Source organism: Drosophila melanogaster, chromosome 3L, assembly GCF_000001215.4.
Source record: "Drosophila melanogaster chromosome 3L".
NCBI classification, from domain to species: domain Eukaryota; kingdom Metazoa; phylum Arthropoda; class Insecta; order Diptera; family Drosophilidae; genus Drosophila; species Drosophila melanogaster.
Genome location: NT_037436.4, coordinates 15,039,296 through 15,058,470, shown reverse-complemented (window position 1 = coordinate 15,058,470; position 19,175 = coordinate 15,039,296). Strand labels below are relative to the sequence as shown.

General features: G+C 38.7%; 11 protein-coding genes across 13 annotated transcripts in view, besides 2 other annotated features; 10 read left to right on the top strand and 1 right to left on the bottom strand.

The window, feature by feature from the left end:
• Sytbeta (Synaptotagmin beta) overlaps positions 1-19,175 on the top strand; it is a 50,283-nt gene that overhangs the window by 6,507 nt on the left and 24,601 nt on the right. The window contains exon 2 of the mRNA NM_144170.2: positions 9,545-9,739. Within this exon, the coding sequence (NP_652427.2) occupies positions 9,566-9,739 (174 nt within the window). The 5' untranslated portion in view covers positions 9,545-9,565. The remainder of the gene's footprint in view (positions 1-9,544; positions 9,740-19,175) is intronic.
• Positions 2,041-2,115: a mobile genetic element.
• On the bottom strand, positions 2,906-3,694 carry EAChm (Enhancer of Acetyltransferase Chameau). Its single transcript, NM_140483.4, has one exon. The coding sequence runs from the start codon at positions 3,647-3,649 to the stop codon at positions 3,014-3,016; it is 636 nt and encodes a 211-aa protein (NP_648740.1). The 5' UTR covers positions 3,650-3,694; the 3' UTR covers positions 2,906-3,013.
• CG18649 (uncharacterized protein) lies at positions 4,336-4,903 on the top strand. Of its 2 annotated transcripts, none has more exons than NM_001274929.1 (1): positions 4,336-4,903. In NM_001274929.1, exon 1 carries the CDS (start codon positions 4,368-4,370, stop codon positions 4,644-4,646), a length of 279 nt encoding a protein of 92 aa, NP_001261858.1. In that variant the 5' UTR covers positions 4,336-4,367; the 3' UTR covers positions 4,647-4,903. The 2 variants fall into 2 exon arrangements, with proteins under 2 accessions (NP_001261858.1, NP_648739.2); NM_140482.4 differs by having other exon boundaries at positions 4,336-4,824.
• Positions 5,120-5,473, top strand: CG43680 (uncharacterized protein). Its single transcript, NM_001274928.1, has one exon. It carries the CDS (start codon positions 5,176-5,178, stop codon positions 5,323-5,325), a length of 150 nt encoding a protein of 49 aa, NP_001261857.1. The 5' UTR covers positions 5,120-5,175; the 3' UTR covers positions 5,326-5,473.
• Positions 5,707-5,761: a mobile genetic element.
• On the top strand, positions 5,981-6,540 carry CG13461 (uncharacterized protein). The gene has a single exon (NM_140481.2). The coding sequence runs from the start codon at positions 5,996-5,998 to the stop codon at positions 6,407-6,409; it is 414 nt and encodes a 137-aa protein (NP_648738.1). The 5' UTR covers positions 5,981-5,995; the 3' UTR covers positions 6,410-6,540.
• CG43679 (uncharacterized protein) lies at positions 7,046-7,615 on the top strand. Of its 2 annotated transcripts, NM_001274926.2 has the most exons (2): positions 7,046-7,155; positions 7,210-7,615. In NM_001274926.2, exon 2 carries the CDS (start codon positions 7,257-7,259, stop codon positions 7,446-7,448), a length of 192 nt encoding a protein of 63 aa, NP_001261855.1. In that variant the 5' UTR covers positions 7,046-7,155; positions 7,210-7,256; the 3' UTR covers positions 7,449-7,615. The 2 variants fall into 2 exon arrangements, with proteins under 2 accessions (NP_001261855.1, NP_001261856.1); NM_001274927.2 differs by lacking the exon at positions 7,046-7,155 and having other exon boundaries at positions 7,241-7,615.
• CG12310 (uncharacterized protein) lies at positions 7,665-8,208 on the top strand. Its single transcript, NM_140480.3, has one exon. It carries the CDS (start codon positions 7,706-7,708, stop codon positions 8,048-8,050), a length of 345 nt encoding a protein of 114 aa, NP_648737.1. The 5' UTR covers positions 7,665-7,705; the 3' UTR covers positions 8,051-8,208.
• CG18581 (uncharacterized protein) lies at positions 8,262-8,921 on the top strand. The gene has a single exon (NM_140479.2). The coding sequence runs from the start codon at positions 8,272-8,274 to the stop codon at positions 8,773-8,775; it is 504 nt and encodes a 167-aa protein (NP_648736.1). The 5' UTR covers positions 8,262-8,271; the 3' UTR covers positions 8,776-8,921.
• CG43678 (uncharacterized protein) lies at positions 8,976-9,292 on the top strand. The gene has a single exon (NM_001274925.1). The coding sequence runs from the start codon at positions 9,009-9,011 to the stop codon at positions 9,261-9,263; it is 255 nt and encodes an 84-aa protein (NP_001261854.1). The 5' UTR covers positions 8,976-9,008; the 3' UTR covers positions 9,264-9,292.
• Positions 14,547-15,672, top strand: ind (intermediate neuroblasts defective). The gene has a single exon (NM_206365.3). The coding sequence runs from the start codon at positions 14,607-14,609 to the stop codon at positions 15,567-15,569; it is 963 nt and encodes a 320-aa protein (NP_996087.2). The 5' UTR covers positions 14,547-14,606; the 3' UTR covers positions 15,570-15,672.
• On the top strand, positions 15,901-16,840 carry Rpn12R (Regulatory particle non-ATPase 12-related). The gene has a single exon (NM_206364.2). The coding sequence runs from the start codon at positions 15,967-15,969 to the stop codon at positions 16,753-16,755; it is 789 nt and encodes a 262-aa protein (NP_996086.1). The 5' UTR covers positions 15,901-15,966; the 3' UTR covers positions 16,756-16,840.

The following is a 19,175-nucleotide window of genomic DNA, read 5'->3' as shown; positions in this document are numbered from 1 at the left end:
TCTAATAATATAATCAATGAAATTCACAAAAACATATGCAATATTGACTAATGGACTGTACAATTTTATCAAAACCGCCTGCTAAGATTCAATAATATATGCATTAACTATTTCTGTGCGCAATAATAGTGCTCTTATTATACATTATTTTTCAATTTTAATTAGGGTTTATTCCACCCACCTTTTCAAGGACACATTTTCCATTTTCCATTTTCAATTTAAATTTCATTTATTGGATTTCGCAACTTTTAGAGTTGCCACTTTCGTATGCACAATTAAAGGTATGAAATGTAATGTTCGGTTGTAATCAATGTTAGTCCGCTTCATTTCGGATAATTGGCTAGAATCGTGGGACCGCCAAGGGAATTACTTTAATTGGCAGGAGGCGGGGCAAGGTCACCGACAATCGAACGGGGTCAGTGGTTATGGGCGGGCATATATGTATGTAAGGAATATGTACTAAGGAATCGATTGCAATCACAGTCATAAAGCGAATTACTTTGAACCCGAAGCGCACAGGCTGCAAGAATGCCTTCGGCTGACACATGGGGGATAAATGGGGTTAAGGGTTGATATGGCGGTTATGGGGGTTGCCATGGGGTCAAGAGTAATGGACATGAACATGTGATGCACGGACTGTTGACCAGGCCATTCGAGTTGGAGGAGCAATTGTCTCCTAGCCCGGATAACTGAGTCAGCAAAGGAAATGTGCGTTTTCCGTGGATTATTTCCCTTTGTTTCTGTTTCATTTTGCGGTTTAGGCTCAGCAGCTGATCACTAAAAGGTTACCATTTTAATTAAATGATGCACGAGCACAATAAACGCAATTATATTGAATTCCGTTCGCTTGTGTGGTTTTTCTTTATTCAATTGAAATTCAATAGATGATCTACCATCAGGTATTCCTTTGAAATGATATAGAATGGCGCATTTCAATGAAGGTTGATTTAGAGCAATCATTCCACACAAACTACATTCGGTTTATAAATACTTGACAATTGACTTGTCCAAAATATAGTTGTTAATTAATCCATTAAATACCAATATCATTGGAATTATTTTATACACAATTATTTTACATGAATTTAACATAAATTATGTAGCCATCCTTATAGAATTCTATTCTATTGCTTAGACAAATATATGTTTATAATTAAAAGTCTTCTGTTATTATTCATGCAGAATTTTTAGGTTTCCTCTAAATCTTATCGAGGCCAATGAAAATTCTTCAATTAAGTAAGAAAGCCACATAATTGAAAAAGTATGCCAATTATGTCAGGTTGGCCTTAAATTCGTAAGCTACCCCAGGGGAGCAAATTCTTGGGGAGTCTATTTTTAGCGCGCTGAAATGTATGCTACAATTTCCTTCAGTGGCACGAGGCCGAGTCGAACTTGAATCAAATTATGATTAAGTCCTTACGGACGCCTGTCAGGGGAATGCGTGCGTGAAAGTCCCTACGAATGAGTCTTGTGGCCGTCTCCGTGTGAGTGAGCATCTGTGTGCGTGACATTGATTGGCATTGAGTTGGGCGTAGGCAAATGGGCGATATGGAAACATGGCCAAAACCCTCTCGACCATCGCACTATAGGCTAAAAGGTACCATCCTTTTGTGGCCAAGAAGCCATTTTGCAAAAGTCCGTAATACTAAGTTTTGATTAATAAGTTTATAAGATTAGACTTTAGTGTTGCGTACCAGAAAAAAAAAATATTCCGCACGGTTAAGATATTAGCTGTTTAAAACAGCTGTTCGGAGTGCCGTGCGCACAATCGCTTGTTTAAAAACAACACAATCACTTTTAAATTAATAATGTTGTAAATTGCGCTTTTAGGTGTATTCGCTGAAACAATAACTAATGTTTAACTAGAGATTTAAACATGAACTGCACCCAACTTCACTATAATATATATACTGTGTTGTAGGTAATTGAATTCTTGTTCTTTTGAATGTAATCTTAATGTGCAACTTCAGGTTCTCTAATGCGGAAATGTTTAAGATTTGGTGCTCTGCTGCTAGTAAACGTACAAGAGAGAAGACAATACAATGAATCAATACAATGCAGTAAAAGTAACAAAACAGCGCAATTAACATATAAAAGATAAAACCAAACCTCTCAGACAATACTGGATATATATAAAATCTCAATAGCTCATTCAGTATTTGGTGATAATGAGGACAGATTAAAAAACATTGCAAAAACTTTTTTCACTCGGTCAAAAATTGATCCCGAATATTTGGTTTTACCTTAAAGATATTTTGGTAACAAAATTAAATATAAGGGGCGGTGCCACGCTCACAATTTTTGGTATCGTAAAAGATATGGCCTAGTGTAACCCAATGCAAAAAAAAAGAAATTGAATGTCTTTATCCGTTCTGGGTAAATCTATAATCTCATTGTCAGCATTAAAAATTACTAACACGCGCCGCATTATAATGCAATTCGCCTATGTTCGACGAGCACCTGACTGCCGTTGCCACTTTTACCTTTATCCTTCTTGTTGACTCCTTCGTTGGCAACATTTCTTCCCTTTTAACCGCCTCCAGGAACTGTTTACAATTGCGCACAAGTCGTCAATGGCTGTCCTCGTCCTTGGGCTCCCTCCAATGGCATCTGGATGTTCCAACACGAACTGCTTTCACTTTCCTAGATTTTTTCACAGATTGTGCATTCAACTAAACATCATTACGTTTTTCCAGTTGCCCCACGCAAATAAGCAACTTAAGCTGAAATTTTATGATTGCGGCTTCTTTAAGAACATTTAATTTGTCACAGAAAATTATTGGAAAAACATATTACGTTTTCTTCAATTCTAAACAATTTATGGAAATTTAAAATTTGCGTTATTTTAAAAAGAATTTTATATCGTTCGTCTAAAAATATGCTTCAAATAAAAATCCATTTTTTTAATAAACTGTTTATTTTTATAAATGACTGATCCCAAAAATATGAAATGAAAATAATGTAACATGTAGTGGAGTGGTTTTTTATGAAAACTTTCAATAAGGCTCAGTGCCTATTCATTTTCCCTAGCGGCTATCTCTTTTTCGATGTCATCTAGAACCTGGTCAATAGCATCTTCCTCGGGATCGATCAGTTCATCCTCATTTTCGTTGTCTTCCTCGGATTGGTCATGGCCATCTTCCAACTCTTTCTCTTTATCGAGCTGATCCTCTTCTAGGTCATCAAGCTGGTCCTCTGAAAGATCTGTTTCGTTGTCGTCTTCGTCCTCTTCAGTTTGATCCTCCTGGTGGTATTGATCTTCGCCAGATTCCTCGTCACTCTGGGAAATCTCATGAGAAAACTCTTGGGAAATCTCGTGGGATTCCTCTGCACTGGACTGTGGACCCTCGACAATCTGACCATTGATGGTGGGCATGATGCGATAGTAACCGTTGTTATAGTACGGATACCAATTGTTGTTCCATTGGTTACGTGGTGACGATGGGGTAGTATTTCCCTGGTTGCTGTTGGCAACGGAATTGGACACTCCCGTAATGATCACCGTGTTGTTTCCAAACTTAACCGTCGTATTCCTTTGACCAGCCTCTGCCAGGACGGCCTGCAGCCAACCCAAATTCATCTGGGGAGCTGCATTGCCATAGGCAAGGATACCGGCAAAGATCAGAAGAGCAAATGCTATGGATTGCATGATTATCAAAAGTATACAGGCTGAGTGCAACTGAGACTATGATTTTCAATTAGCTTATCTTTGTTTTTATATCTTTAAAAAGTTGTCCAAATCGATCGATTTATTGTGACATGATTACATTATGCTAACAATCGTCAAGGTTCCATCATGGCCTACGATATATTTAGTTAGAAGTAGTTATTGTTTTTGGCTTACCACAAATACGACACCGAACATGTGAGTAAATATTAAGAAGTTTCGAGTAAGCGGAGCAAAACAAGCTAATGTGCTATGAATCAGAAAATAAGAATATGGAGGGCCATTCCCAAAATTTGTAAACAATTGTAGGTGGAACAGTGGTTATTCTACAAAGAAATAAAAAGGAGTCATTAATTTGATATAGACATTTTCATAAGCAAGTTAACTATGGATTATAACATGCTGTGTTTGCTTTCCTTAGGTTATACAATATATTGTATATAAAAGTATGACGTTAGCCACGTTTCACTGTAATCTTTATACGTTCTCCAAGTTCCGTCAGTCAAATGTTTACGCACGACTTTGCCTCATTTTTTGACGCTCAAACCAAGGCAACAGCTGTCGCGGGGTAAACACAAAACGAACCAAATAAATTGTCACAATGCGCGCTTTTATTTTTCTGCCAATTTAGAGATTTTGCTATAAAAGCGTATTTTCAATGTGGAACTGAACTTAGTTGAAAACTAAATTTGACAATACAATGCGTGCCTATTTGCTGCTTGCCCTGTTTGGATGTGTGCTTTTGGCCACAGTTTCCGCAAATCCGGTGGACATTGACGACTTGGAGGACCTCGAGGAGGACAAACGAATTGCTGATGAGCAGGATAATGCTAACGATGATGAGAAAGACGATGAGGATTCAAATGAACCCGAGTCCGACGACGACTTAGATGAGCCTGAATCCCCGGAGGACGATTCCCAGAACAATGATGATTCCGAAAGCGACGAGAGCATCCAGTACAATCAAGATGAAGAGTAGCTCTAATGGGAATTAACCCTTTCTATTCTTTATTGTCTTTATCTACACGCTTTCACCGGTCGTTAGACGTTTAAACAACTGTTTACACAGAAATACACAGTTCATCTTCAACAACCAAATAAGTAAAGGTTTTTATGTTATTCTAGTAAATACACACATTTCTGGAAACACCCATCATAATTGGTGCTTTTTACTTAACTTCTTTTTATACAGCTCTTAAATGATTTTGTAAAGAATTACATACTAAACAAAATCTTAAAAATGCAATTTTTATTTAATTAATTGGCCTCAAAGCCACTCTTAATACTCTTATTTCAGCGCAGGGAAAAAGAAATAATTTTCTGCCTGTAATGTGTGGCTCAATAGATCAATAAATGTTTTATCTCTCAAATATTTACTTAACATTAGTAAGGTGCAGCCATTGTGCAGTTTGCAATAGAAATTTTAAAGCAAACACGGCATTCATATATAAGAAGTGCAGTACTTTGAAAAAACTTATTCAAAGAAGAACTAAGTCTACGAAATAGAGATGCACTTTCTGATGGTACTCGTGATAATTGCTCTTTTGGCCATGGCCTTTGTGAGTGCAAGCCCACTTCCCCATCCAAGTGGAGAAGTTATCGTTATTGTCAACCCAAAAGCCCCAGTTGACTGGTGCTCTACAACATCAGCGGCTTAAATTCGAAAATACAAAAATATTTAGAAATTCTCCCCCGATGCAATTTCTCAAACACAAAATATGAAATGAGCAACTGATAAATCACCAATAAAGAAAATAAAAATAAAACTTATTCAGGGTAAAACTTTTAAATACGTTTTTTGGTCTTTATAAGTTAAATGAAATCAATAAACGTTTTGAAGTTCGATTTGGAGATATCAGATTTTTTATTTTGCTTTATATTAGCACATATTACCACGACGGAAATGAAAATCCTTTAGGCGAAGTAAATAGTAATGAAGGTAAGAAAATTTGTATCTAATGTTTTAAAAAGGCCAAAAACCATTCACTATCTTTTTAATTCAATGATTGCATGCGAGTGTGTAATAAATATGACAAAATAAAAACAGAGGTCGCTATAGTCAAGTGCCACGACTATTAGATACCTGTTAATCAGAATAGAGGCAAGCACAACGAACCCACTTACTCAAAACAATTCTGGACAATTCCCAGAATAATATCAATTAAGATTGTGCGTCACCACGCAATAATGGGATAAGCATTTGTTCAAATATGAAATTCGTAAATGACTCGTTCAAATAACAAAAAAAGGCATTTAATATAAAAAGCGATTGATCGAGTAAAGTTTCAAATCAGTTTAAAACTTCGCTGAGCACAAGAACACAAAAAAATGCGATTCCTAATTGTCGTTGCTCTTGTGGCCTTTTTGGCTGTTGGTCTTGTGGCTGCACGGCCAGCTGAGGATGAGGAGTCCTCCATCCAGGATAACACCAATGAGGATTCGTCCAGTAATGATGGCGAGGGAAACTCCGATGCTGCCGAGGAAGAACCTGCTGTTGAAGAAAGTCAAGATTCTGGAAATGTGGATAACCAGGATGATGAAAATAGCGAGGATAATCAGGAGGAGTCAGATAATGAATCAAGCGGAGATGATGAGGAAGATAACAACGGGTCTGATGATAATACCGAATCGGATAATAATAACGATTCAGAAGGCGATCAGGAGCAGGATGCTCCACCCAACAACCAGATTCGACCATTCGGACCTCTTCTCATCCAAGCAAGGCCCCTTTTCCTCGATTAATAACACGTGTTTTTAAAATATCCATTAACAATAAACATTAGACAAAATGCTTTAAAATTATACAACAAATAAAACAGTAAATAAATTAAAGCTATATATGTCGATCGATATGAAAAAACGCCACAAAGTATATAATACTTTTTGCAGAATTTGTTTAGCTTGAGGGGCTTGTCTACACAGTTAAAAAAATTATATAGAATGAATACGCTTTCATACCATCAGTTTTTAAAAAAATGTATGCTTAAATGTCAGTTAAATAACAGTCTTTGGTATTTAAAATCTGGCCACAAGATTTTAAATAATTTGATTTTGCTAATATGCTGATATTATATATATAGTTAAAGTAAATTATTTCATTTAAAGTACCATAACACAAGATAAGCTGTATGTCATAACCCCAAGTATTTTCGTTAAAATCCCGTGTTACAGAATTGCTTTAGCAATTTTTACGGCTATTTTATTGTAAAACAATATATCTCTAAAGTTTTTGACTGCCATTCCCAGTGATATTATAGCAACAATGATTATATGGGGAATTTGAATAATTTCGTGCTACAGAATTTATATATTTTCAAGTTATTTTTAGTGCAAAGAAAGCTGCTTATGATATATGCCTCTCAGTTCCTAAATATATCTCTTAAATTGTAGTTCACTTACATCGTCAGGTGACGGAAGAGTTGGCAGATAAAACTGCAATATTTACTTTTGTACATATATGGCAATCTACAGATTGCACAGCTTGGCAGGTAAAATTTTTCTGAATAAGAAGAAACATTCCGTTTTTTATATAAAATGTGCAGTTGATAGGAGAAAGGTGTAGTTACCGGAGAAATTCAAGTGGATTAAGATGCGTTATTTAGGAATTATTGCTCTCGTCGCTTTCCTGGCCATTTCCACTGTGATGGCACATCCATATGCGAACAGTAGCACTGAAGAAGGATCAGGATCCAGTAACCGATCGACTATTCGTCCTGTCCCCAGATGGCCTAAGTGGGGTGGAATCGGTCCAGTCATTTTAAACACTCCCCCCACTCCGTGACAATGAACTACGGAAAGAAATTAATTGTGAAACCCCACAACGAACCTTTGTTGTTGTCTAAAAAAAAAAATATCTCCAAAAATACGCTTGTAAAACTTTCCATTGAGACAATTGTTCAAATACCAAAGCGTAAATAAAGATTTCGTAGTAGATTCTACGAATCGGCCAAAATTTGCGAGACTTTTCCTATAAATAGCTGAATGTTGTACGAAATGGGAAAGCAGTTTTCGCGATAACTTCTTAGACTCAACTTCAAAATGCGTTCCCTGATTCTTGTCGCTCTTTTGGCCTTCTTGGCTGTTGGCTTTGTGGCTGCCCGTCCAGCTGAGGATGAGGAGTCCTCCGCTGCCGTGGTTGAGAATGCCGATGAGGATTCGACTAGCAATGATGCGGAGAGCACCGAAGCCACTGATGCGGAGGAATCTTCTGATGATGAGGAGACGACTGAAGAGTCTGGTGATGCCGCTGACGAATCCAGCGATGATGCCGATGAGGATGAGACAACCACTGCAGCTTCGGCCAAGAAGCAGATCCGTCCCTTCTGGCCCAGGTTCGGAGGTCATGGTCCAGTTGTGATCAGGCGTCACCCTAGTCTTGTCTAGGTCAAAGCCCTATAGTCTTGATTGCTTAACTATTCCTTTCTATTTTCTAAATAAAAAATGTTATCTTTAACTCAAACTAAAAATTCAAACTTTTCTACCAATTTTCTATACAACTCTATTTTTTTCAAAACAAATAAAGTGAAATTTCAAAAATTAAGAAAACATTAAAAGCAGCTGATTCTTTTGTAGCAGCAGCCAGTATTGTTTAGAACGTTGAAGAAATGCGTACTTTGTGTGCTCTAAGTTTGATCGCTTTTATGGGCATAACCCTAATATCTACAAAGCCATTAGATGAATCTATCAAACCGAAAGTTTTAAGGCCACTAAATCAAGCGGATTTGGATAAAATGATAAAAAACTTGCAGTTGCTTGAAAAATTAGCCAATGAGACATATTATTCACCAGATCCCACCAAAAAGGAGACATACTTAACGCAAGATCAAAAGGCGGAGGAAACTAAAGAGCCAACTGGAGAGGAAACCGAGGAACCTTCTGGAGAGGAAACTCACAGTCCTACGGGAGAGGAAACCAAAAGTCAAACTGGAGAAGATGGCGAGTTCTTCGAAGATGAAGAGGAGGAAGATGAAGCGACTGTGGATAAACCAACTGATGTCATACCAGTTAATTTTCTAAAATATCCCGAGCACGAAGCTGATTTTAAGTCTTATCCAAGGTTTGCAATCCTTCGAAATGGCTATGTGCATCACATGAACTTGGACTTTTAGCGTTTACGCAATTTCATCACAAATTCGAGCTAATGACGTGTTCTCAAGAACATTGTCAGTTAATGTCGATAGATGGGGAAATTCCGACTACAGTCAGGTGGTTTGCACAGCTGTGACTCTGAATAAAAGTTAGATCTGTGGTACCTATGTATGAGTTTGTTTTCCTATAGCTATACCTACAAACAGTGTGCTCCGAGCCACACATTTGAGTAGTTTTGTTTTTAGTTACCAAAATGCGTCTCTACGTTGGGTTACTATCGGTTTTGGCCCTTACTTTTATGATTGCCTTAATCACGTGTGCTGATTCATCATCTGGAAAGTCCCGGAATCGCGAAGATCGATTTGATCTAGAAAACGAGAGCTTTAATAATCAAGGAAGTGACGAGCTAATTGCGTCATGTGAAAGTAAAGAGAGTGTGGAAATCAATAGCTGTCGTCAGGGGAAAAGTAAATACCCCAAAAGAAAGACATTTAAATTCGCCATTTAGTTAAAACATTCGATAATACTGTTCTCAATAAAAATGTATTAAAAACAAATAATAGCTATGATGTTTACTTGGTTTGGTTTTTATAGTTAGAATATATTTTGATAAGTACTGATTTTTGATCATGCAGGCCATAGTTTTTTGCTATTCTTTAAATATATTATTTATACAGCATTTGCTTTTAAAGATAATTTTTTTCACAAAATTGTATAATGTATATATAATTTTTCTTTTTATAGTTAAACAAGTTGTGAATAAGTTGTGTATTCAATTTGTATTTTCAGTGAATTCAACTCATCGGCAAGATGGTTATGGTTAGTTCCGCGGTTCTGGGGGCCGCAGCCGGTACAGGATTGGCCCTGATCCTGGCCGTGACAATCGTCATGTACCGCTACTACCTTCTGCGTAAGCGTGGCAAGGAGTGGGACGAACTGGACCGCTGGGAGGAAACGCGCATTATGCGGAAGCTGCAGATGAAGGTAGGCGACTGACGCAGTCTGTTAATGTTAATGTGATTGCGGCCAGAACGAGGCGAGGACACCCCGTGAAGTTGCAGACGCACAGCTGACACTACCAGGCCAGAATGATATGGAGCACAAAGTTGGCCGAATAGCGTGGGAGGTTGGTCTGCCTGTAAATGACATAGGTCCAATGGTTTCATAAATACGTTATATGGGGATGCTTACTTTGTTTGTTTTGAAATCTCTTTAAGAATTCTTTTGTTTTAATTATATTTCAACTTGTGCCTAAGATTAATATAATATAGACCGTGGGCTATCGAACGGATTTCTTGGTTGTTTTTCAAACCAACTGACTGCAAGGACGGCTGAGATTTGAGTTTACACGCTTATAATACAGTGGCGCCACTATTTCAATTACATGTAGCGGCGAACTTCTGAACTAGTGGTATCTACACTTTATCTACATTTCATGTAAAATACTGGTTTTTCTGATTTCAATATAAGAAATTGTAATCTACGACTATCTAATAACAATATTAGGTATTAAAGATCAAGAATAACATGGCTTAGGAAATGATATGGTCACTATAGCAAATATGTATAAATTGCGTTTAACAGTGACGATTTTTTGGGTATTTATCTTAAATTTTATTGACCATACTTTATGGGAAATGATAAATTGTTCAAATATATTTATTAGAGTTGAGTACCCATCTTGACGCTTAATTTCTTTAAGAAAGCGATTATATTTTTAATTTACAACTTAAAAATGAATATTTACATTAAAATATGATTAATAGAAAGCTTGAATATTTTGAAAATGTGGTTTTGTAGTTAAGAAATCCTGTACGGTATACATAACCATTAATTACATGCCAGAAAACTGAGTTGGTCAGCCATTTTGAATCAGTGAGAAGTCCAAAGGATCGCAGACAACCACAAGGATACAAATGTGTCTGGTGCTCCTGGGAGAGCGGCTGCAATCGAATGAATGAGGCCGTATCAAAATCTGTTTTATTATGCATTTGATATACCCCTCGGCAATCGGCAATCCGCCGGAACCCGGGGGTTGTTCCGATTCTGAAATCCTACCTTGTTTCCAAGGATTCGGATGGTGACCTAACCCAACGCGTGCTGGCGGATGGGGAGGATCAGTGAAGCGTTTTACGATTCCAAATGCTGTTTTTATTAACTAACTGGCTTTGGTCGTTGACAGCGGGGTAAGTGGTGGACTTAAGGGTGCTAAGCGTTTCTGGTTTCGTTTTGTTTGCTATTTATTATATAATTTGATTAGACGTTAAGTGTTTAAGTGTTTTTTTGGTTTTGTTGGGGTGGAATTGTCACCATTTTCGAGTCCTGATCTCCCCTTCCATGATTTACATTGTACACCCAATACAGGCCCTTCAAACTAGCCACAACATTTACCACAATAAATGGGACCTGATTAATAGCATTGTCCAGCGGCCTTGACCACAGCTAAAAAAGAAACCTATAAACCTTCATTTAAACGGCGGTCCTTGTACAATATATTTTTTTAAAGGTGAGCAGAAAGGAGTTTCGCCTTACCTGCATTTTTACCTCGCAAGGTTCGCTCTTCTCCGACAAAAGAGAAAAGAAAAAAAAAAAAAACAAAACTGCAGATCACTGCAAGTGCGGATCGTGTTTGGGTCCTTTGTGGAGTGTCCTTTGTCCAGCCACTGACTTTTCATTCATGAAAATAATACTCGAAAAAAAGAATGAAAAAGTTTCTTTTGTTTTGGTTTGAATTTTTGGACACTTGGCGGTGCGATACTTTGATATTTGTTTTCAATAGTTGAAGAACAACTAAAAATAATCATTAAGAAGGCAACTTTTTTTTTGCCTAGAAACATATTTCTCATAAATTTTTTTTATAGAGAAACTATACTGTATTTTATTAATTATTTTTTAGTTCTTCTATTTATCAAATAGTAATAATATGAAATAGTTTTGTAAAATTTTTTTCACGTTTATTCTAATGTAAGTCCGGAAGATTTCCTAAAAAACTTATCCCACTTTACCTAATACCCAAAAAAGGGTTTATTTTGCCATTTAACTGGGGAATATAAGAGCATCGTGATGTTTTTCTGATATCTAAACGTGTTTATATTTTTTAAATACATCGATATTATTTCTCACAATACCATCATTACCGTATAATTTAATTGCACAAAACCCATCCTATATCGAGTAACCCCAAGCATTTCCCGAGGCCTATTGACTCAGTAACACGCAGAGAAGCCAGACTCAACCTCAAAGCTCATTCGTAAATTATTCAGGGGTAAATAATAATTTTTCTGAGCGAATGCATGGGGCTATATAAAAATGCATGGTCTATAATGAAGTCATATTTGTTAAATCAACAAATATACAAAACAAGAAAGTGGATAAACAAACCCTTGGCTAAGTAGCAACAATGGCAACTAGAACAATCAGTCAAAATGCAAATGTCACAACCAATTAATGTCAATAAATGATTAACCCAATCCGCATTTATAAGGGTTTCGAATACCCACTATGGTGGTGGTTCAGTTTTCAGAATTTTTTTTGAAACACCCCTTTAATGGGCAAATCCGGTTTGATGTTCTCCCCGACTCTGTTAGTTTTGCGTTGTATCCATATCAAAAAATAAGGGGAAGTAAACATTTCGTTATGCTTTCATTTGTTCAGCGTTTAGGCGACTTTTGTTCACAATTAAAATGAAATTGTTCGCTTGAACGAAGCCGATGCTATCTTGGAGATAAGAAAATTTGAATATTTCCAAATCCGAAACATTTGTATTCTTTATAAGCCATAGACGAAGTCTAAGTCAATAGCACGATCCAATTGTGAATAAAAAGGAAACCCGAATCAATCGAGCGTGCAATAATCGCAGACAAAAAACGGAAGTGGCCAATGGAGAAAATCTCAAGTGGCCCAAACAATTGTTAAAAGGCGGTCAAAAGGAGCTCTCGCACGAGACCAACGCAACGCCCAAAGAGCAGAAATTCCAACAAAAATATTAACACAACAGCATCTGCTCCCGATTTCGCTATTGACCAGTGTCCAGATTCCTTTTTGTTTTTTTTTGCACAGCCCGCCAATTAAGCAGAAGCCAAATACTTAAAAACCTTAAAAAGTGGGCGAACATTCGGATCGCCTACGTAGAAGTCGGTCGACAATTAACAATTAACGTCAGCAATTGTGATCGGTTTTATAGCCACTTAACATACGATCAACTGGCAGAAGGGCGACAATGCCGCACCTCGGCACAATGCCATGAAAAGGACAATTATAGGTAAATCCCTAAAGTCAGTTAACAAATGATAAAACTGCCGCCATAATTCTGTGTAATGTAGCCCAAGAACAACATTTCGGCGACGTACTGTCTGGCTTAAATGTCCCGACCTGGCCCAAAATACACACAAACAAAGGCGCAACGTGCGTCGTGTCTTGGATTTGTCAAAGGACCAAACGACTGCATCCATGAATGGGATCGTCCTGAATGGATGATCCTTGCCGCATTGTTCGCCGTAGTTGCACAAGCAGAAGAATGCATCAATAAAATTACGCCAAGGCGAGGACTAGGACTCAAAGAAGAGATACATATACATATACCCAATGTGCTGGAGGGTCTGGTAAACGGGAGTTGTAGAAGTAAAGGTTCGATTCGAGATTTCGGCAGCCACCACTTCGGGCCATAAGTTGCCATGAAATTGGCATTAAACGGTTGGAGGGCTTGCAGTTTTCAATGGTTGTAAAATTAATCGATTCGATTGTGAAGGGTCACTGAAGAGGTTTTCTTGTAATGCAATAAATTACAAACAAGATACTGTGTAAATTTCGTTGGCTATTTAAAAGATCTTCCTATAAAAAGAATTACAATTGCGCTTGCTTGTAAGTAAAAACAGATGGTTATAATATTAATAATTTTTGCAAGAATGCTATGGATGCTATTTGTCTTTTTCTACACAACAAACACTTTAATATAATTTGATTTGTTTACCATAAAAATATAAATAATTCGTTAAAACCTAACAATGATGAAAAAAAGCCAATATGTAAAAGCCTGAAAATGAACGAACTGCTTATAAATACAATATCTGCTCATATGATAATATTGCTTATAATGACTTTTTTGATGCTTCTTCATAACTTAAAGTTTTATGAAGTTGCATTTGTTTATTTTTCAAACATAAGTTACTAGGCAAATTAAAAAAAAATATATATGCAAGCAATATATATGGATTTTCTAATAAAACTATTAATTAAAATTTGTATTTTTAATTAAATACATTTTTAACACTGTCTATAAAATAAGCTGCTTGATGATTTTATTGAAAGTTCGAAATACCAATAATGTAATTTGATCTAGCTTAGGCTGAACTAATTCAGTTCCGTTTAAAAAGCTTTTACGCACTCTCTTCAACTTTCAATTAAACTCGAGTGATAATACGAATTGGAAAGACTGATTCGTTCCACAGGGACACCAATACAGTCCCATCGCACACACCCAAGCCCACACACACACACATACATATGTATGGCAGGATGGCAAAGGAGGGTTCGCCATTGTCCTTTCGCACAGATACAGTGAATCATCGCTTACCTGCCATTTGCGGCATTGTGAGTGATCGAACAAGGGCGGAGCGTAAATGGCAACAGTTGTTGCTAAATGGTGACTAAATGGCCGAACACACTCGCTCAAACAACCCTCGAATTGGCCCTCAGGGGTGTGGAAGTGGCAAACCAACCCCCAGAACAGAGTCTCGAGGTATATAAGAACCGGGTGAGGGCGCAGCAGCCAGACAGTTTCGCACAGTCAGCGATCGTGTTCAGTAGCTCATCTCGAGATCAGTTGGAAAACGAAATACCCCAGAAACCCAAGATGTCGCGTTCATTTTTGATGGATTCCCTACTCAGCGATAGGCCCAATTTGAGCCAGAAGAAGGAGAAACTGGGATCGCCAGGAGGAAGTCCTACAGCCGCTGCTGCAGTGGCCGCAGCTGCCATGTTACCATCGATACCCATGCTTCCTTACCCGGCCAGCTATGTGGGCAGCTATCTCTTCTCCTTGGGCATCCAGCAGCAGCAGCAACAACAGCAGCAGCAGCAACAGCACGCAGCAGCTGCAGCAGCGGCCGCAGCAGCAGCAGCTGCCTTGCAGCAACATCCACATGTCAGTTCGAGTCCCGGTTCCCTTTACCATCCATACGCCCAGCTGTTCGCCAGCAAGAGGAAGTCCAGTGGATTCAGCAACTACGAAGGATGTTATCCATCGCCACCGCTCTCGGCCAATCCCAACTCCCAGCAATTGCCGCCAATACACAACCTCTACGGATCTCCAGTTGTGGGCGGATTACCCTTACCGGAACCTGGAAGCTTCTGCACATCACCGTCCGCTTCATCGTCCGCCTCTTTGGATTATACCAATAACTTTGATGAACCTCAAGGAAAGCGTTTCAAGCACGAGTCCTCCTGCTCTCCGAATAGCTCACCACTGAAGAACCACTCTTCGGGAGGTCCCGTCGAGATCACGCCGCTGATCAACGATTATGCCGATTCCAGCAAAAGGATCCGCACTGCCTTCACCAGCACCCAGTTGCTGGAGCTCGAGCGAGAATTCTCGCACAACGCCTACCTATCCCGCCTACGTCGCATCGAAATCGCCAATAGATTGCGCCTTTCCGAGAAGCAGGTGAAGATCTGGTTCCAGAATCGCCGAGTCAAGCAGAAAAAGGGCGGCTCCGAAAGTCCCACCTTCAATCTGTCCACCAACTCCAATGGAAGTCCGCAAGCATCTCCAGTGTCTCCCCAAGTCAAAGTCCACGAATTGAAGGTTGAGGCGTAGAATCAATCACCTATTAAACCATAAGAATAATGTAATTGTACAGTAGATTTTAGTCTGTTTTCAGTCATAAGTATGTTAAAGTAAATAAATTTTAATCAAAATGAAAAACGACGTTTTTGGGATAGATAAACCATAATAGAAAGCAATGATTTATTTATGCAAAGTGGGTTCACATCTAGCAGCTAAGTTGGCCCAAGATGGCTTTACTAAAAAATACTAAATAATTTTAAATTACGAACCAATTAAATGAATATAATAAATATATAGCAGCCCTGGAATATCCCTAAAAATACCAAACGCTAGTGTCGATATTTCGTTCCAAATTTGTGCTGTCAATCAAAACGAACAAAATTTTCATTCCCAAAAATTTAGTCGTTGTCGAGACTTTGCTGTAATCATGTCGAATCTGTACACCGAATTGAAGAACGAGTGGAGCAAACATGCGCCCAACCTCACCCACTGCTCCCGCCTCCTGGATGGCTTCAAACTGGAGCTGGTGAGGTCAAACTTTGGAACAATCCAAACTGCATCGAGTTCCAAGCAAAAGGATCAGCTAATCAAATCGCGGGAGATGCTGGAAATCGCCGTGGAACATAGCATCACCATCAAGGATTATGCTGCCTTCGAGAGATATATGGCCCAGTTAAATACCTACTACTATGATTACGATAAGTACTTGGAATCATCGAAGCACATGTACAAGTTCATGGGCCTAAATCTGCTCTATATGTTGGCTACCAATCGCCTTGCCGACTTCCACATCGAACTGGAACGTTTGCCGACGGCTTTGCTGCTCCATGATAGCTTCATCCAACCCGTTTTGGCTTTGGAGAACTACTACATGGAGGGCAGATACAACAAGATACTGCAAGCCAAGAAATCTATGCCCTCGGAGATCTATTCGAATTTTATGGACATCCTGGTGAACACGGCGCGTGAGGAGATCGCATCCTGCATGGAGAAATCCTATCTGAAGATGGCGCCCAAACTAGCTGCTCAGCGTTTAGGCCTTCGTCCCGGTTCCAAGGAGCTTTTCGAGCTGGCCACTAAGCGCCAGTGGTGTCTGGACGAGGAGGGGAACTACGACTATGCTGGACTTCATACCAGACCTATGGAGAAGGTTCCTGCCAAGGACATCGCCACGCATAATCTCACCTATGCCCAAGAGCTAGAGAAAATAGTTTGAATTTTCTCATTAGATCAATTCTTGCTTCTAATCCCCTCAACCGGAAAATAATATCCAGAATTTATACATTCGTCCAAAAATCAGTAAATAGCGAACCGGAAATTTGTCAGATTTAATTTTTCACACATCTCAATGGCTTCACTCGTTTATTTTTTGGCATAAAATGTGCAAAAATTGAGTTGCTCAGAGGGCCGCTAAGTCGACAGGCTTGACAAATTATGCGATTGGGAATGTTTTCCGGCGAAATCTCATTTGCAAATCTTTCATAGGATGATTGTTAGAGCTGCTTAGTGAGTGGCAGTCTAATATGATGGTTGTTAGGATAAGGATATGTGTTTCATAGGAAGGTAGTTAGGCCTAAAAATTTTTGTTCCCAAGGGATTTTAGGGTTCCTTTTGGGAAAAATAATCTATAAAATCACAGCTTTTAATATGTTCTTTTTGATGAAATTAAAGTATTTAATAAGTATTTAATTTTACAATTTTGTTTGGAATGTTATCGAAGTTAGGTATACAGAATGAAACCATTTATTAATTAGTTTCGCCAGAACATTGAATATATCCCCAGGCGAAATGTGTGGTCTGCCACCTATAAAGAACCGCAAATGATGACACCTCATCATTTTTGCTGAATCATCAAAACTTATAATTAATCAAGGACATTTTTCGCCTCTGGAGTGGGGAGAGTTTTTATCCATTTCCCACGACACTTCAAATTGCACAAACCGATGATGCCAACTTGGCCGATGCCTATCAGCCGAGATATGGCAGTGATTTGCCCAAAATCGAGATGGTTGACAAACCCAAAACGAATCATGCGCAACAAAACCAGACGGAGCCGACTCATTCAGCATTCATTGAACGGCGGACTGACAATTTCTCAATGGGTCCTCTAACTTGGAACCGAAACGAGGACTAACTCATCCTTTTGTGCGATCCCAAGGGGTGCGGTGCTAATAAACGCAATTGCACCTACGCCCCTCTGGGCCTTCGGTCCGAAAATGGAAATCGGAATGCCAATGGGCAAAATAGCCCAGTCGGCGGTTTTAAACGGAATTTCGGTATTCCATTCTCCTTGCTATTCTGGAAAATGTTGCACTCCGATTTACCTGATCTCATCCCGATCGTTATCTACCGGAGTTCCTTGCTCAAGTGTGCGCCTCTTCCACTTGAGCTGAAGAGCTCGGCTCTTGAGTTTCAAGTGCTGGGTCAGCAGGTAGGACTCGGTGACTCCATTCAGGATCAGCTATTTTTCCGCAAATTCATTCAAGGAGCGTAGCGAAATCTGTTGTGCCAAAATGTGTTGCGTGGGCTCTTCGATCTTTATCGCTAGGTTGATTTAAAGTGATTTTTTCAAAATCACAGATAGCATTCGCTACTATTCGAGTAAATGCTGAGACAGCATTTTGGAGACATGGGAACTAAGTTAATTGGTTGTAAGATTAGGCAAGGAAATACTCGATTGGCGGCACTGTCAATAAGAAACAATGTTTCGGTGTTTCAATTAAAGAAAAGTATAAAAAGGCAGTATTAACAAAGTATGTAGATTCTATTAGTATTAGTGGATTCTACAATTCTAATAGTACTGTTTTCATTGTGTAGGAAAGTATCTATATATATATATATTTGCAGTTATTTTATTTCATTTAGCCAATATTGTCTTAACTTAAAACTTTATTAACACGGTATTAACACGGTAGTGTTAACCCCTAAAAATTATTTCAATGCTGTGACTGTTTCCAAAAATTGTTTCCGTAAACAAATTTGCATACACCTCTTCTCCGTAGGATCCACTGTTGGAAGTACCTTTAGCCAGATGTCTTGCCAACTTTCGAGTGTCCCGCTGATTTCAAGATTCCTCGCTGTTTCGATCTCCCGCGTGGAAGACACTTCATGAATGAATACATCCTGAAGTGCAGAACCTCTTCAGTTTAAAGTGGAATCTTTCTTTTTGAATTGGCCTCATGAATGAATGCGCTGCACTGCCTGTGCATCAAGGCTGGGAAATTCCCTCAGGTTCTTTGGGCCTGTTAAAAGATCATTAGGCCAACGCTTCTGGCTAGAACAAATGAAATTCCGTTGAAAATTTCCCGCCTACCTGAAAGTAGAAGAAGAAATTTGTCAGGTGTTCAACTCTGGATTCTTGTCCAGACGTTCTGTCGCCAGGGCATATAAGTCCTTAAATTCCCTGTGGTGCAACGGTTGTGGTCTCAAGTGTTTAATTTAAATATTTTTCAATTTCTGTCCTGATGGAATTCTAAATCCAAATTCCAAACCAGGAAAATTCCCTTAAAGCTTTGAACGCTTTTCCTACAAAGCTTTCAGCACTTTCCACATTTAACTTTTTCAGATTATTAAGTTTGGATTATAACAAAACGTTTCCCGGAGCTTTGAAGCTTTTGAAGCTTTATTGGGGGACTC

What these genes read in the sequence shown, in the direction of transcription:
- EAChm (NM_140483.4), bottom strand. Translation starts at nt 3,649, where the DNA reads ATGCAATCCATAGCATTTGCTCTTCTGATCTTTGCCGGTATCCTTGCC.
- CG18649 (NM_001274929.1), top strand. Translation starts at nt 4,368, where the DNA reads ATGCGTGCCTATTTGCTGCTTGCCCTGTTTGGATGTGTGCTTTTGGCC.
- CG43680 (NM_001274928.1), top strand. Translation starts at nt 5,176, where the DNA reads ATGCACTTTCTGATGGTACTCGTGATAATTGCTCTTTTGGCCATGGCC.
- CG13461 (NM_140481.2), top strand. Translation starts at nt 5,996, where the DNA reads ATGCGATTCCTAATTGTCGTTGCTCTTGTGGCCTTTTTGGCTGTTGGT.
- CG43679 (NM_001274926.2), top strand. Translation starts at nt 7,257, where the DNA reads ATGCGTTATTTAGGAATTATTGCTCTCGTCGCTTTCCTGGCCATTTCC.
- CG12310 (NM_140480.3), top strand. Translation starts at nt 7,706, where the DNA reads ATGCGTTCCCTGATTCTTGTCGCTCTTTTGGCCTTCTTGGCTGTTGGC.
- CG18581 (NM_140479.2), top strand. Translation starts at nt 8,272, where the DNA reads ATGCGTACTTTGTGTGCTCTAAGTTTGATCGCTTTTATGGGCATAACC.
- CG43678 (NM_001274925.1), top strand. Translation starts at nt 9,009, where the DNA reads ATGCGTCTCTACGTTGGGTTACTATCGGTTTTGGCCCTTACTTTTATG.
- ind (NM_206365.3), top strand. Translation starts at nt 14,607, where the DNA reads ATGTCGCGTTCATTTTTGATGGATTCCCTACTCAGCGATAGGCCCAAT.
- Rpn12R (NM_206364.2), top strand. Translation starts at nt 15,967, where the DNA reads ATGTCGAATCTGTACACCGAATTGAAGAACGAGTGGAGCAAACATGCG.